This window comes from Pelodiscus sinensis, chromosome 12 (assembly GCF_052426305.1).
Source record: "Pelodiscus sinensis isolate ZL-2025 chromosome 12, ASM5242630v1, whole genome shotgun sequence".
NCBI lineage: Eukaryota > Metazoa > Chordata > Testudines > Trionychidae > Pelodiscus > Pelodiscus sinensis.
In genome coordinates, this window is record NC_143063.1 from 28,909,804 (window position 1) to 28,926,911 (window position 17,108).

General features: G+C 43.4%; 1 protein-coding gene across 4 annotated transcripts in view; it reads left to right on the top strand.

Moving 5' to 3' along the window:
- Positions 1-17,108, top strand: part of TDRD12 (tudor domain containing 12) — a 230,676-nt gene that overhangs the window by 185,159 nt on the left and 28,409 nt on the right. For all 4 annotated transcript variants that reach the window (XM_089781493.1, XM_075940128.2, XM_075940130.2 and 1 more), the window contains one exon: positions 4,204-4,258. In XM_089781493.1, the coding sequence (XP_089637619.1) occupies positions 4,204-4,258 (55 nt within the window). The remainder of the gene's footprint in view (positions 1-4,203; positions 4,259-17,108) is intronic.

The window sequence follows — 17,108 nt, forward strand, 5'->3', positions numbered from 1 at the left end:
TTTTTTGTTTTTTAACAAGTTTTTTCCTGGCTCGGAAATTTGCCAGTTTCTAAAGTTTTCCAGCTAGTTAAGTGTCTCCAGGTTTTCCTGTTCTTAGATTTCCAGAAAGCCTTTGACAGGGTCCCTCACCAAAGGCTCTTAAGAAAAGTAAGTTATCATGGTATAAGAGGGAAGGTCCTTTCATGGATTGATAACTGGTTAAAAGACAGGAAACAAAGGGTAGAAATAAACTGTGAGTTTTCCAAATGGAGAGAGATAACTAGTGGAGTTCCTCAAGGGTCTGTCTTGGGGCCAGTCCTATTACATTTATTTTAAAATGATCTAGAGAAAGGGGTAAAAAGTGAGGTGGCAAAATTTGCAGATGATACCAAACTGTTCAAGATAGTTAAGACCAAGGAAGACTGTGAAGAGTTTCAAAAAGATCTCACCAAATTAAGTGATTGGGCAAAAAAAAGGGCAAATGAAATTTAATGTTGATAAATGTAAAGTAGTGCACATTGGAAAAAATAATCCCAACTATACGTACAACATGATAGGGACTAATTTAGCTACAACTACTCGAGAGAGATCTTGGAGTCATTGTGGATAGTTCTCTGAAAACATCCACTAACTGTGCAGCGGCAGTCCAAAAAAGCAAATAGATTATTAGGAATCATTAAAAAGGGATCGAAAATAAGATAGAAAATATCTTAATGCCTATAAATAAAACCATGGTACGCCCACATCTTGAATACTGCGTATAGATGTGGTCGCCTCATCTCAAAAAGAGATATATTGGCATTGGAAAAGGCTGAGAAAAGGGTAACAACGATGATTAGGGTTTGGAATGGGTCCCATATGAAGATAGATTAAAAAGATTTGGACTTTTCAGCTTAGAAAAGAGGAGACTGAGGGGGAATATGAGAGACTTGTGTGAGAAAAGTGAGTAAGGAAATGTTATTTACTTATTCCCTCAATATAAGAATTAGGGGTCACCTCATGACATTAATATGCAGCAGGTTTAAAACAAACAAAAGGAAGTTTTTCTTCACTTACTGCATAGTCAACATGTGGAATCCATGCCAGACAAAATGTGGTGAAGGCTGGGACTTTAACTGGGTTCAAAAAAGAGCTAGATAGATTCATGGATGTTAGGTCCATCAATGGCTATTAAGTTGGGTAGGAATGGTGTCCCTAGCCTCTGTTTCTCTGGAGGTGAATCACGTGAGGATTGCCTGTTGTTTTCCTTCCCTCTGGGCATCTGGTATTGGCCACTGTCGACAGACAAGATACTAGACTGGATGGACTGTTGGTCTCACTCAGTATGGCCATTCTTCTGACAACAATACACATGAGTATCCACATGTGGAGAAAATATAAGGACCGGGACTCAAAAAAACCTTTATTTTCTGAAAATGACCTCTACATATTCCCAATCATGACATAGTTTAATAAGCCATGCTGTTTAGAAAAGCTAAACTTAAGCATTGACTGAAATATTGCTTCATCCAAGTAAGCATCCAACAGTGATTAATGTTTTGTACATGTGTAGCAATTTTGCAAGCTTTTACAGAGGCTGGGGGCTGTTTGCAGCTTGTAAGGCTTCAAACAGTTCCGATATTCTTCTTTGCAAATCATGCACTATGAAGGAACATCTCCTTAGCCTAAGCAAGTCAGACATAGTGTAAAAATTTAAACATCAGAGCTCAGCCTTTGGGAGTACTAATAGTCTCATGGGCAGAGAACTTATACATTTCCAAGAGCAATATCTATTTATCCTGTGGCAATGTAAATTTACAAAATTATAGAAATTGGTTATCCCGTCATCAGCCAGTGACATTTATGACAGACTTTTTCTCTACACCAGTGGTCATTAATTGATAGTGATTGACTGGTCGATCCTGGGGAGTCTCCCAGTTGATGGCTATTAGTACTTGGCAGGGATCTCCTGTCCCAGCCCCATACCACTGGCCGTTCCTCAGTGACCAGCACAGTCCTGTATGTTTGGGAGTGGGGCAGGCAGGAGTCTTGGTGAGCAGCTCCTGTCTGCAGGCATGGCCATCAAAGTGCCCATTGGCTGTGGACAGGGAACAGTGACCAAAGAAAGTTGACGGGACTGGTGCCAGCGAAGAGGGGCAGCGCACAGAGCCACATGCCCCACCTACCACCATCCCTGGAGCTACCGGGGTTTGCTGGCCCCTCCTGGGAGAGGTGTGTAGAGCCCTGCACAGATACAAATGTCTTTCTATGGTTGTTAGGCATTGATATCCATCATCTGTGAGGCTCTTCTCCCAGGAGATGCTGCAGCCGAAGTTGAAGACCAGGGGATTGGATTTGCGGGGCAGAGCTTGGGGGAAGGTGGATCTTGGCTTCCCCTTAAATTCCAAAAGGGATCTTTGGTCTAAAAAGACTAGGGACCCCTGCTCTACACTATAATACCTTACCAAGGTGACAATGAGTCTATTTTCCTAATATTTGGATATCTGCAGTAGAAAGGGTGCTGCTGCTTGTTCTAGATGTGCACAGTTGTGGAAATCCCATTCTAACAGATGTGGGACCTTAGTATAATGAAGAATAAGAAATTTATCCAGGTTTACCTGATAATTACCTTTCTTTGACTATCAGGGCCCACAAATCTGCCCTCTTCACCCCCCCCCCCCCCTCCAAAAAAAATAAGGGGACAGTGTTGAATCAACTACAGTGAAATTGACATGCAAATGTGCATGTTTATTTTGTGTGGGGAAATTTTTCTCATCTCTGTAGTTGGATAAATTGTGCTAAGTGTACTTTGTAAAAAATTAATCACTAATTTAGAAACTTAAGACGAAATTATATTCTTTATGGAAGTTGCCTCAACTGACCTATCTTTTAGGGGACAGAAATCCTCCTACAGCCAGTCTCTTGGTTTTACTCCCAAAATGCAAATATGCTGAAGTACCCATGAGTCATCATAGTTTGCATATACAGGCAGTCCCCGAGCAGTTACGAACGGGGTTTGCTGCCCATCTCCCTGGTCTGCTGAAGACAAGCAGACCAGGGAGATGGGAAGCAAAGCCTCTGAGGATGCCGGCAGCGGGACAGCCGTGGCGCGTCTGGGCTGTCCGCTGCCCGCGTGCTCCGCGGCTTTGCTCCATGTCTCCCCAGACCAAGGAAACGGGGAGCAAAGCCGGGGAGCATGCGGGCAGTGGAGAGCCCAGACGCGCCACGGCTGTCCCGCTGCCGGCATCCTCAGAGGCTTTGCTCCCCGTTTCCCTGGTCTGCTGGAGACCAACAGACCAGGGAGACGGGGAGGAAAGCGGAGCAAAGCCACGGAGCACGCGGGCAGCGAACAGCCCAGACGCGCAGTGGTTGTCCCGCTGCCGGCGTGCTCCATGGCTTTGCTCCGCTTTGCTCCCCATCTCCCTGGTCTGCTGGAGACCAGCAGACCAGGGAGACGGGGAGCAAAGCCGCGGAGCACGCGGGCAGCAGGACAGCCGCGGCGCGTCTGGGCTGTCCCACTGCCCCCATGCTCTCCACGGCTTTGCTACGGACGCCTGTGGTACAGGAGCTGGGGCGCTGCCGGTTGGTCCCGTAGCGCCGCTCTGGGCGCTACTAGACCAACCCGGCAGCACCCCAGCTGCTCTGCCCCAGGCGTCCTGATTCAGCCACTGCTGGTCAGTTTCAGCAGCGGCTGAATCCGGACGCCTGGGTCAGAGCAGCTTGGGTGCTGCTGGGTTGGTCCAGTAGCGCTGATGGGCTACTGGGCTTCCTGGAATCAGCCGCTGATCAGTTTCAGCAGCAGCTGACTTGGGGACGCCTGGGGTTCTTAAGTTGAATCTGTATGTAAGAACTGGCATCCAGATTCAGCCTGTTGAAACTGATCAGCAGCTGATTCCAGGAAGCCCGGGGCAGAGCAACTCTGCCTCAGGCTTCCTGTAGTCAGCCGCTGGTCAGTTTCAGCAGCGGCTGAATCTGGATGCAAGTTCCGACTTACATACAGATTCAACTTAAGAGCAAATGTACAGTCCCTATCTTGTATGTAACCCGGGGACTACCTGTAAGTGGATTTAAAAACATCCCAAAGTAATAGTAATCAATCTATGAAAAATATTTCATAATCCTTACTTGGAATCTTTTAATTCTCTCTACTTGGAACAGACTTCAGAAATGAAATCAATGTGATATAGATGAATTTGGAATAAATTAATACTATATGATGTATAAAATATATTGTTTTTAATTTAGATGCTATATCTGAACTGAAGAAAACAGAAGAATCTACACTGCCTCATCACAAATGGTACTGGAATTTAAATTTATATAAATGCAAACTTTTTAAATTAAGAAAATGTATATAGCTTGATCTGCTTACACATTTTTATGTGAACTTAGCTCTCTTAAAAGTTGCTGGATTTGACTACCTTGATTATTGAAATATTCGATTTATCTACAGAACGGGTACAATACAGTGGTAATGTTAGTTACTCTTTTCTGCTTTCATTAGTATGCCACAACTCTGACCCCCTGAAGATGTAAATTTCCCGTATTCTTCTTGCCCATTCAGATTTTGATCGATGTGCTGAGACTGCCAATAAGGATGCTAGTTATGTGGTGATCTTTGTCATGTAACATTTCCACACTAGGAAGTGGATTGAAACAAACATTCATTTAACATAATTCAGCAAAAATATAGTCATAAGGGTATCAGCTTGGATCGCTACAAGCCTGGGCTGGATATGAATAGTCAACTTGGATATTAAATAGAAATATGAATGACTAGTTGAGTATCTGATAAGCAAAAATGTTCATTGTGTAGTCGACACACTAGTTGACTAGCTGCTTCCTCCCACCCTTGCTGCCTTTATCAGAAAGAGGCAGCAAGTGGGGAGGATGAGAAGGGGGTGCTTCAAAGCGTCAGCGCCGTGTGGATGAAAAGGAGGTGCTTCAAAGCAGCAGCGTCGTGTGGAGTCCGGCTGCCACTTTGAAATGCCGTGTGGAGCCTTATATCCCCAGCTAACCCTGGGCTCTATGTGGCGCTGCTGTTTTGAAATGCCGCAGGGAGCCTGTGGTTAGTGGAGGACTGCTTGAGTCCCCTGCTGGTCCCATGCTCCTTGCAGCCCTTTTGCCTTTGAAGTGTAGTAACAACAGCCCTGATTGACTAATCAAATAATTGATGCAGATTGCATCGACTAAATTTAACATCCCTAATAACAATTTCTCCCATTGGAAATCTTCTGAGCTGTCAGCTCAATCCTTCCCCACTCATTCTTTGTTTCTAATGGGATGAACTGGTTCATTTTTCCTAAAGAGATTTTTTTTCAGAAATATAACTGAATTTTTTCTCAACAATGAACATAGTAATTTACAGTCCATAGAATAAGATTCTTTTCCTTATATAATATATATACACACACACACACACACACACACACACACACAATATAATTACTGTAATCTTGTGGCACAGCAAATTAAATGCAGCACAAAGATTTAAAAATTCTTACACTGTGGTTGTGAGAAATAAAGAGGAGATCCTTTTTTTCTACCATTGCATATGTAAAACTCAGACATGAAAATTTTTTCAACTTGTGTTAATTCAAATTTGCTGCTGGTTTGTATACCTCCTATTAAGAAGTAATTATGTGATTCTGTGTGGAAATGATTTATCAAGTATAGTTTGAGCTATGTTCTTCCATGCAGATGGACCAGTGTCCTGAGGGCATAAATACTAAGTTCTTAGTTAGTTTGAGTCATAGTTACTTATTGAGATACTGGAGCAGCTGAGAAAAAAACTTGTGCCACAACCTGTGCCTTATAAAGCCAGCAAGTATGATGAGGTATTTTTGACTGCCTTGCAGACTTTGGTGAGAGTGGATATGGTTCTCCTTGAGAGGTTTGTCTTTTTCTCTTGGGTATGTCTACACTGAAAAGTTTAGGTGACAAAATTAATGCAGAAGTCATAACAAAAAAGGTGTCAAGGCATGTTTACAATGACTCCCTCATTTGGCAGATCATGGCCATATTTTCAGCTCCCTCATCAACAGACAGCAATTCACTGTGCATCCCACAATCCCTGATGACATCTTTCAGTAGGCGTTGTGGGAAAATGGAATAAAGTGCAGCGCATTTTGAGAACATGAAAAATGTCCAAGCACCGCTTTGTTTCCTCTTACATGAAGGGGAAAGGCGTCCAGGAGAGCTGGCAGTAATTTAAAGAAGCCTTATTGAAGGCACAGGAAGGAAACCATCTTGATGTGCATTAAGAAAAGCAAATCTGGTAGGCGACCAGATTAGCTTACCAGGGAAATCCTTGGTGAGCTTAAACACAAAAAGGAAGCTTACAAGAAGTAGAAACTTGGACAGATGACTAGGGAGAAGTATAAATATATTGCTTGAGAATGCAGGGAGTTATCAGGAAGGCGAAAGCGTAAGAGAGTAGTCAGAAAGAGAGGAGGGGAGAGGGCATACCATGGGCCAGAGCAGACAAACAACCGCATACAAAGGAATCCAATGCATCAGGGAAGGGTAGACAAATAAGCAGTGGCAAATTTTTAAAGTGCTTCTACACAAATGCTAGGAGTCTGACTAATAAGATGGGTGAACTAGAGTACCTTGTATTAAAGGAGGAGATTGACATAATAGGCATCATTGAAACCTGGTGGAATGAGGAAAATCTGTGGGACACAATCATACCGGGATATAAAATATATCGAAAGGATAGAGCAGGCCGGGTGGGTGGCGGAGTGGCACTGTATGTGAAAGATAATATAGGATCAAATGAAACAAAAATATTAAGTGAATCAACATGTTCAATAGAATCACTATGGATAGTAATTCCATGCTCCAATAATAAGAAATTAGCAGTAGGAATATATTACCAGCCACCTGACCAGGACAGCGATACTGACATTGAAACGCTGAGGGAGATTAGAGGGGCTACCAAAATAAAGAACTGTATAATAATGGGGAATTTCAATTATCCCCATATTGACTGGATACATGTCACCTCAGGAAGAGAAGCGGAGATAAAATTTCTCAGTTGCTTAAATGACTGCTTCTTGGAACAGCTGGTGCAGGAACCCACATGGGGAGAGGCAATTCTCTTGATTTAGTCCTGAGTGGAGCGCAGGATCAGGTCCAGGAAATAACCGTTACAGGACCGCTTGGGAATAGTGACCATAATATAATAACATTCAACATTCCTGTGGTGGGAAGTACACCTCAGCTGTCCAGCACTCTGGCATTTAATTTCAAAAAGGGGAATTACACAAAAATGAGGAGGTTAGTTAAACAAATTAAAAGGCACAGTGACTAGAGCCAAATCCCTGCAAGCTGCATGGAAACTTTTTAAAGACACCATAATAGAGGCCCAACTTAAATGTATACCCCAGATTAAAAAACATAGCTAGAGACTTAAAAGAGAGTCACCGTGGCTTAACCACAATGTAAGAGAAGCAGTGAGGGACAAAAAGGTATCTTTTAAGAAGTAGAAGTCCAATTCTAGTGAGATAAATAAAAAGGAACATAAACACTGTCAAATCAAGTGTAAAAATGTAATAAGAAAAGCAAAAAAAAGATTTTGAGGAACAGCTAGGCAAAAATTAAAAAAGAAATACTGGCAGTCCCCGGGTTACATGGATCCGACTTACATCGGATCCCTACTTACAAACGGGGTGAGGCAACCCCGCACTAGCTGCTTCCCCCCAGCAGACCAGGGAGACGTGAAGCTAGCGCCCCCCCCCCCCAGCAGACAAGGGAGACGCGGAGCGGCTTTTCTCAGCAGACACCTCAGCTTGAGAATAAAGGACTGAGGGAAGTGAGGTGTGGGAGAATAAAACTGAGCTCTGGAGAAATGTTTGGCTAGAGTTTCCCCTACAATATGTACCAGTTCCGACTTGCATACAAATTCAACTTAAGAACAAACCTACAGTCCCTATCTTGTACGTAACCCGGGGACTGCCTGTAAACTGTTTTTTAAGTACATTAGAAGCAGGAAGCCTGCTAAAAAACCTGTAGGTTCCCTAGATGATCGAGCTATAAAAGGAGCAATCAAGGACGATAAAGCCATTGCGGAGAAACTAAATGATTTCTTTGCTTCAGTCTTCACCGCTGAGGATGTTGGAGTGATGCCCAAATCTGCACCGTCCTTTGTGGGTGATGAATCTGAGGAACTGTCCCGGATTGAAGTGTCATTAGAGGAGGTTTTGGAACAAATAGAAAATCTCCGGGACCGGATGGCATTCATCCAAGGGTTCTAAAAGAACTCAAATGGGATATTGCTGAACTATTATCCGTGGTTTGTAACCTATCCCTGAAATTGGCTTCCGTACCTAATGACTGGAAGGTAGCTAACGTGACACCAATATTTGAAAAGGGCTCTAGAGGCGTTCCGGGCAATTACAGACCGGTAAGTCTAACTTCAGTACCGGGCAAATTAGTCGAAACAATAGTAAAGAATAAAATTGTGAAGCACGTAGAAGAACATAATTTGTTGGACAAAAGTCATCATGGTTTCTGTAAAGGGAAATCCTGTCTTACTAATCTATTAGTTTTTTTTGAAGGGGTTAACAAACATGCGGACAAGGGGGATCCAGTAGATATAGTATACTTAGATTTTCAGAAAGCGTTTGACAAGGTCCCTCACCAAAGGCTCTTGTATAAATTACATGGCCATGGGATGAGAGGGAAGGTCCTTTCTTGGAATGAGAACTGGTTAAAAGACAGTAAACAAAGGGCAGGAATAAATGGTAAATTTTCAGAATGGAGAGGGGTCACTAGTGGTATCCCCCAAGGGTCAGTCCTGGGACCAATCCTTTTCAACTTATTCATAAATGATCTGGAGAAAGGGGTAAGCAGTGAAGTGGTAAAGTTTGTAGATGATACCAAACTGTTTAGGATAGTCAAGACAGAAGCAGACTGTGAGGGACTCCCAAGAAGATTTCACCAAACTGAGTGATTGGGCAACAAAATGGCAAATGAAATTTAATGTGGATAAGTGTAAAGTAATGCACATCGGGGAAAAATAACCCCAATTATACGTACAGTATGATGGGGGCTAATTTGGCTATGACAAATCAGGAAAGAGATCTTGGAGTTATCGTGGACAGACCTCCGAAAACTTCCACACACTGTGCAGCGGCAGTCAAAAAGGCAATTAGGATGCTAGGAATTATTAAGAAAGGGATAGAAAATAAGACCCAGAATATCTTACTGCCCCTGTATAAAACTATGGTACGCCCACATCTTGAATACTGTGTACAGATGTGGTCTCCTCACCTCAAAAAAGATATTTTGGCCTTGGAAAGGGTTCAGAAAAGGGCAACTAAAATGATGAGGGGTTTGGAACGGGTCCCATATGAGGAGAGGTTAAAGCGACTGGGACTTTTCAGTTTAGAAAAGAGGAGACTGAGGGAGGATATGATAGAGGTATATAAAATCATGAGTGGTGTGGAGAGGGCCGATAAAGAAAAGTTATTTATTTTAGTTCCCTAAATAGAAGAACTAGAGGACACCAAATGAAATTAATGGGTAGCAGGTTTAAAACTAATAAAAGAAAGTTCTTCTTCACACAGCGTGTAGTCAACCTATGGAAATCCTTGCCAGAGGAGGCTGTGAAGGCTAGAACTATAATAGAGTTTAAAGAGAAGCTAGATAATTTCATAGAGGTTAGGTCCATAAAAGGCTATTAGCCAGGGGATAAAATGGTGTCCTTGGCCTCTGTTTGTCAGAGGCTGGAGAAGGATGGCAGGAGACAAATTGCTTCATCATTGTCTTCGGTCCACCCTCTTTGGGGCACCTGGTGCTGGCCACTGTCGGCAGACAGGATACTGGGCTAGATGGACCTTTGGTCTGACCCAGTACGGCCGTTCTTATGTTCTGTTCTTATGTAATTGGAATTGCTGCTAGCAAGTGATGTGAAGGCTAATGAGAGGTTTCTACTGGCATGTTAGCAATAAGAGGGTGATTAGAGAGGGTGTGGGGCCCTTACTGGATGAGGGAGGTAACCTTCTGACAGATGATGTGGGAAAAGCTGAAGTACTCAATGCTTTCTTTGCCTCTGTCTTCATAGACAAGGTTAGCTCCCTGACTAATGCACTAGACAATGCAGTATGGGAAGGAGGTGGACAGCCCTTGGTGGGGAAAGAACAGGTTAGGAACTATTTAGAAAAGCTAAACGTACAGAAATCCATGGGTCCGGATTTAATGCATCGAGGGTACCGAGGGAGTTGGCAAATGTCATTGCAGAGCCTTTGGCCGTTATCTTTGAAAACTCATGGAGATTGGGAGAGATCCCGGATGATTGGAAAGATGTAGTTACCATCTTTAAAAAAGGGAAGGAGGACAATCCAGAGAACTGCAGACCAGTCAGCCTTACCTCAGTCCCTGGAAAAATCATGGAGGTGATCCTCAAGGAATCCATTTTGAAGCACTTGGAAGAGGGGAAAGTGATCAGGAATAGTTAACATGGATTCATGAAGGGCAAATCATGTCTGACTATTCTGATTAGCTTCTGTGATGAGGAATCTGGCTCTCTGGATATGGGAAAGTCAGTGGATGTGATGTACCTTAACTTTTTAGCAAAGCTTTTGATACGGTCTCCCACAATATTCTTGCCAGTAAGTTAAGGGAGTATGGATTGGATAAATGGACTGTAAGATGGACAGAAAGTTGGCTAGAATGTCAGGTCCAACAGGTAGTGATCAACAGCTCGATGTCAGGTTGCAGTCAGTTTCTAGTGGCATCCCCAAGGATTGGATCTAGGACCAGTTTTGTTCAACATCTTTATTAATGACCAGGATGAGGGGATGGATTGCACCCTCAGCACGTTTGCAGATGACACTAAGCTAGGGGGAGAGGTAGATACGCTGGAGGGCAGAGATAGGATTCAGAGTGACCTAGACAGATTAGAGGATTGGGCCACGAGAAATCTGATGAGAGTCAACAAGGACAAGTGCAGAGTCCTGCACTTGGGACGGAAAAATCCCAGGCATTGTTATAGGCTGGGGACCTAATGGCTAAGTAGCAGTTCTGTAGAAAATGACCTAGGGGATTACAGTAGATTAGAAGCTGGATGAGAGTCAACAATGTGCCCTTGTAGCCAAGAAGGCTAATGGCGTATTAGGCTGCATTAGAAGGAGCATTGCCAGCAGATCTAGAAAAGTGATTATTCCTCTTTATTCAGCTCTGGTAAGGCCATATCTGGAGTATTGTATCCAGTTCTGAGCTCCCCACTATAGAAAGGATGTGGATGCATTGGAGAGGGTCCAGCAGAGGGCATCCAAAAGGATTAGGAGGGGTGGAGCACATGACCTATGAGGAGAAACTGAGGGATTTTTGTTTGTTTAGTCTTCAGAAGAGAAGAATGAGGGGTGATTTGATAGCAGCCTTCAGCTTCCTGAAGGGAGGTTCCAGAGAGAATGGAGAAAGGCTGTTCACAGTAGTGACGGATGGCAGAACAAGGAGCAATGGTCTTCAGTTACAGTGAGGGAGGTCTAGGTTAGATATTAGGAAAAGCTATTTCACTAGGAAGGTGGTGAAATACTGGAATGGGTTACCTAGGGAGGTGGTGTAATCTCCATGCCTAAAGGTTTTTAAGTCTTGGCTTGACAAAGCCCTGGCTGGGTTGATTTAGTTGAGATTGGTCCTGCCTTGGGCAGAGGGCTGGTCTTGATGACCTTCTGAGGTATCTTCCAGCTCTATGATTCTGTGATTTGGACAGGCCCCTCCAGGGCCTTCTGACTCCTTTTCACACCATTTGTAAATCAGCCAGCCTTTGCTGCTCATTCCCAGCATCTCCTGTGAGAAATCACGGATCTCACAGTTTTTTCCTATGCTGTGTTCAGTGATGTGAGGACATCACGTAATGCAGAAGAGTTACAGTTGAAATTACTGCCAGGAGGAAGAGTTGTGGCGGATGACATGGTGAGTGGGATGGACTGGGCAACTTGGCACTGCTTTTGGCTGTCTGAGAATACCTCTGGATATACAGTCACTTTTGGGCTAAGGAAAGAAACACTCAAGAGTGGGATTGCATTGTTTTGTGGGTGTTAGATGAAGACCAGTTTCTATAGCACCTTTCTTAAGCTGTTTGCAGAGCTGCCCTCTGAATTGTGGCACAGGGAAACATGAATGAGAGCTGCCTTCTCAGTAGAGAAGTATGTAGCAGTTGCTGTGTGGAGGCTGGCATGTCCAATTGCTACCAGTCTGCAGGGCAATAAATTGTATTCTGCTGTAGAGGAATGTGACTTGAATTGTGGCATCAGCCTGGTTTGCCAGAGAGTACATCAAAAGGAAGGAATACTTCTCAATGATGCTTCAGGAACTTGTGGATCACCATGGAAATTTAACGGACATAAATACAAGGTGAACTGGAAAGGTGCATGAAGCACGCACCTTTAGGAACACTGGCCTATATAAAAAGGTGTAGGTGGGGACTTCCTTTCCAGAGCACAAGATTACAGTGGAGGGTGTAGAAATGCCCATAGTGATCTTCGGTGACCCAGCTTACACCTTATATCCCTGGCTCATGAAACCTTTCATGGGCAATCTGGACAGGAGTAAGGAACAGTTCAACAGGCTGAATTGATGCTGCTTGATACTGGAATATGCCTTTGGTAGATTGAAAGGGAGATAGAGGTGTTTCTATAGCAGGTGAGATCTTATGGAGGATCATATTCCCATAGTTTATACTACACTGCTACTTTATATATTATGCTGCTGTTTTCATAATCTGTGTGAAAATAAGGGTGAAATGTTTGCTCATGGATGGACCACTGAAGCACAGTATTTGGGTACAGCAGCCAGACACTAGGTCTGTGAGAGGAGACAATGGGACTGCCGTTGACATCAAGAAGGCTTTGAGGCATCATTTTGACAATGAGGGGTGTTGAAATGTTTCTTTTGGGATTGCTTCTCTGCAGCATCCCACTCCTCATCCAAAGTAACGCATTCTTGTGAAAGAAAGAGCTTTAATAGCATGTACCTGTGGCCTAAGCATTTTGTAGGGGTTGTGGAATAGAAAATAGTCATTGTACTATTAAAAATGTTTACCTTTATTGATCACTGCAAATTATGGTCACATACCTAGGATCAATGTTTTCTGGGAAGGGAGGGTTTAGGTTATGTAAAATCTCACGACTGCATGTAGGTACAGCTGTCAGTCACCTCTGTGATAGGGAGCGGAATGTGACAGAAAGAGAGAATTCCCAGGCAGATGTGTAGACGATAGGTTGTTGGACAAAGAATTCTGTAACTGGTACAAGGGAGGTCAAGACAATTTCTGTTCACTTTGCATCTTAATTAAACATCTGAACATCTGGTTGCTCCTCCATAACCTTGATCACAGTATCAGTGGTGTGTTTCTTATCTTTCTTTTCACTCAGCCATTGCTCTTCCATTTTTTGTGCTTCCATTGTGCTATGGTTCAGAACCTCCTTCATAAGTTCCTCCGTACTTCACTTGGGTCTCCTTAGTTGATACAGTCTGTCAGCGAGAGACATTTTCTGAGTTGTCAAGGTCTCATCTGCAACATAGACTGTAACAAAAGAGAGAATGTTAATTTCCTGCTCATGGTTGAAACATTTTATTGAAAAGCAGTTTTTTTTTTCAAAACATGCTGCCACTTTTCCACTGGCCCTAGCAAGACTCACACATGACTGCAGGCACTTGTAAACATGATGAGTTTGGGGAAAGAGGAATGAGGAGTGTACCCAGAGGCATAAATAATACAGTCCTGGCTAATGCAGCAGGTTTGCATGAAAATAATTCTAATGGTGTCTCATTTGTCCACAGGCTGTCATCGCATTTCCTAATATCTTACTCATAAGGGTAACCATGGAAACTCAGGCTCTACTTCTGATGCTAGTGGGTGTCGCCCCACTCCTTATGCAGGTCAATTATCTGCCATTTTGGTTCTTGCAATACAGATTGAAGAATGGTATGGGAGAGTGCTGTATCAAAGGGGTGAGGGGACACAGCTGCACTGTCATGAAATCTATGAGAGAAAATCAATAAATACCTCAGGTAAAGTTTCCAGAGCATCTCTCTGCAGGATTCAGTTGACATCGTGGTATGCATCAGCACCCTGCTTAGGCGTAATGTCTATCCATACTAGGCTATGCCATCTCACAGAAACACAGCCACCCTCATATGTTACTGTGACCTCCCTTCTCTACTACTGTACTCCTTGAGCCAGAGCCACTTACTTTCCCTTGCATCCTGCTTCCTTTTCAAGCCTCTTCCCTTGCATCCTGCTTCCTATTGAGATGCTGCTGAAACTCGCCATTTACCTCAGTACTTGAGAACAGCTCCTGGTTCTCTGCCACACCAGGCCGCCCTGCATCCTCCTGTAGCTCCCTCTCTTCATCTATAGTTTTATCCTCTGGGTTAAGTCCTCTTTTGGTTGACTCAGTTCCTCCGTGCCTCCAGACGTATCCACAGGATTCTTGGCTGTGGAGGTGGAATTATTTCCCAGGATTGCGTTCAGCTCCTTATAAACAATTTTTCTTGGGTGCAGCACTAGAACAAAAGTTGGTCTCCCTTTCCTTATGATGTGACTACCTCAGCTCTTTAATCTTTGCTCTGTAGTGCAGTGCGCCCTGATCATACGCCTTCACTCACAAGGCTCAAGAAATGTGGCCATATGTGTCCTCATTCCTACGGGTCATTTGCAGCTGGGACTGCACAGACTCCCTCCCCCCCCCCCCCCCCCCCCCCCCCCACACACACTGATAAAATCCAAACATTTTGTGATGATCCAAGCAGGAGAGTCAACCATGATCAGTTAGGAAGATGCAATGAGAACAATCTATGCTAAGCCACCGAGCAGGAAATGGAGTTTAAATTTCCTGATTGTCTGGGGTGTACAAGGGGGGAGAATGGATTGCTGTTTATCTGGCTGCAAGGCAGCAGAGTTTAAAGTGCTGCCCGGAGTGCCTACATGGGCATTGTGGGAAACATCCTGTGGGAAACATCCTGTATTTCAATAAAGGCATTAACCCCCCCCCCCCCCCCCCCGTGGTGCATGCTGCATGATTGTTGACAGTAAAGGGAGGGAGAAAGAAAAAAGTTCCTTGTGGAGGTGGAAGTTTTTATCCCCAAAACTGGGCATTTTTTGTGACTTGTCGCAGTGGTTAGTTGGGGAAAATAGCTGTTCCGTCTGTACAAGCTTTTAAGTGTTTTATTGCCATTCTTATTCAGTGTGCATGTGAAGCTGTTGGTGAAAGTCAGCAACAAGAAATGGAGGCATGACATTTTCAGATGCAGACCAGACCAGACTTTGTCTCATTTATGTCTAATGCTGACATAGCAGTTAAGGACCTTTGCCTATGTCTAGTAGAGATTGGGGAGTGGATAACAGGTAACTGGTTAAAGCTCAATCCAGATATGACTGAAGTATAATAGAACCACAAAAATTAAGGACAAGATTAGGAGTGAACCTACGGTTCCTGTGCCTAAGCGGGACCAAGTATACCTAGGCCATCCTTGACTGGCATTTGTCCAGTTCATAGATTATCTAAAGATTATCTAAATTTATAGATATCTAATCTGTTCCTTGCTGCAGATTAAGCCTGTTGCTATTTATCCTACCTCTTTACAACATCTCTTAAGATATTTGAAGACTGTTTCCCCACTTTCTTCTTTTCTGAAGACTAAACATGCCCAGTATTTTTAACTTTTCATCATAGGTTGTGTTTTTTAAACCTTGTATCATTTTTGTTGCTATCTTCTGGATTTTCTCCACTTTATCTATGTCTTGTTAGTGTGATGCCCAGTATTAGACAGTGCTAAAGCCTCGCCAGTGTCAAGAACAGGAGGGTAGTTACCTCCTAGATCTTACATATAACATTGCTTTCATATATCCCAGAGTGGTGGTATCCTTTTTCATAACTGCATGACATTGTTGACTCATGCTCAGTTTGTGACCCAGGAAAACATGCAGACCCTTTTCAACAGTAGTACCTCCTAACCTGTTGTTCCCCATTTTGTAGTTTTGCATTTGATATTTTCTTCCTAAGAGTAGCTGTTTGCACTTGATTGAATTTCATGTTTTTTACCTCAGAGCAAATCTCTGATTTGTCAAGGTCACTTTTTGAGTTTGTCTTTGAAAGTGCTTGCAGTTCTTTCCAGGTTGGTGTGATCTGCATATTTTATACTCGCCACTCTATCATCAAAGGCATTCGTGAAAAGTTTGAATAATCCTGGAGTCAGGGCTGACACTCCCCGAAAGTCCCACTTTAAGTACCCTTCCAGTTTGACAGCAGACCATTTAGAACTACTTTTTGAGTATGGCATGTCAACCAGTTTTTCCACTTAACATAAGAACATAAGAACGGCCGTACTGGGTCAGACCAAAGGTCCATCTAGCCCAGTATCCTGTCTACCGACAGTGGCCAGCACCAGGTGCCCCAAAGAGGGTGGACTGAAGACAATGATCAAGCGATTTGTCTCCTGCCATCCCTCTCCAGCCTCTGACAAACAGAGGCCAAGGACACCATTTTATCCCCTGGCTAATAGCCTGTTATGGACCTAACCTCCATGAAATTATCTAGCTTCTCTTTAAACTCTATTATAGTCCTAGCCTACACAGCCTCCTCTGGCAAGGAGTTCCACAGGTTGACTACACGCTGTGTGAAGAAGAACTTTCTTTTATTAGTTTTAAACCTGCTACCCATTAATTTCATTTGGTGTCCTCTAGTTCTTCTATTTAGGGAACTAAAATAAATAACTTTTCTTTATCGGCCCTCTCCACACCACTCATGATTTTATAGACCTCTATCATATCCCCCCTCAGTCTCCTCTTTTCTAAACTGAAAAGTCCCAGTCGCTTTAACCTCTCCTCATATGGGACCTGTTCCAAACCCCTCATCATTTTAGTTGCCCTTTTCTGAACCCTTTCCAAGGCCAAAATATCTTTTTTGAGGTGAGGAGACCACATCTGTACACAGTATTCAAGATGTGGGCATACCATAGTTTTATACAGGGGCAGTAAGATATTCTGGGTCTTATTTTCTATCCCTTTCTTAATAATTCCCAGCATCCTATTTGCCTTTTTGACCGCCGCTGCACAATGATTGGAAGTTTTCAGAGAACTGTCCACGATAACTCCAAGATCCCTTTCCTGATTTGTCATAGCCAAATTAGCCTCCATC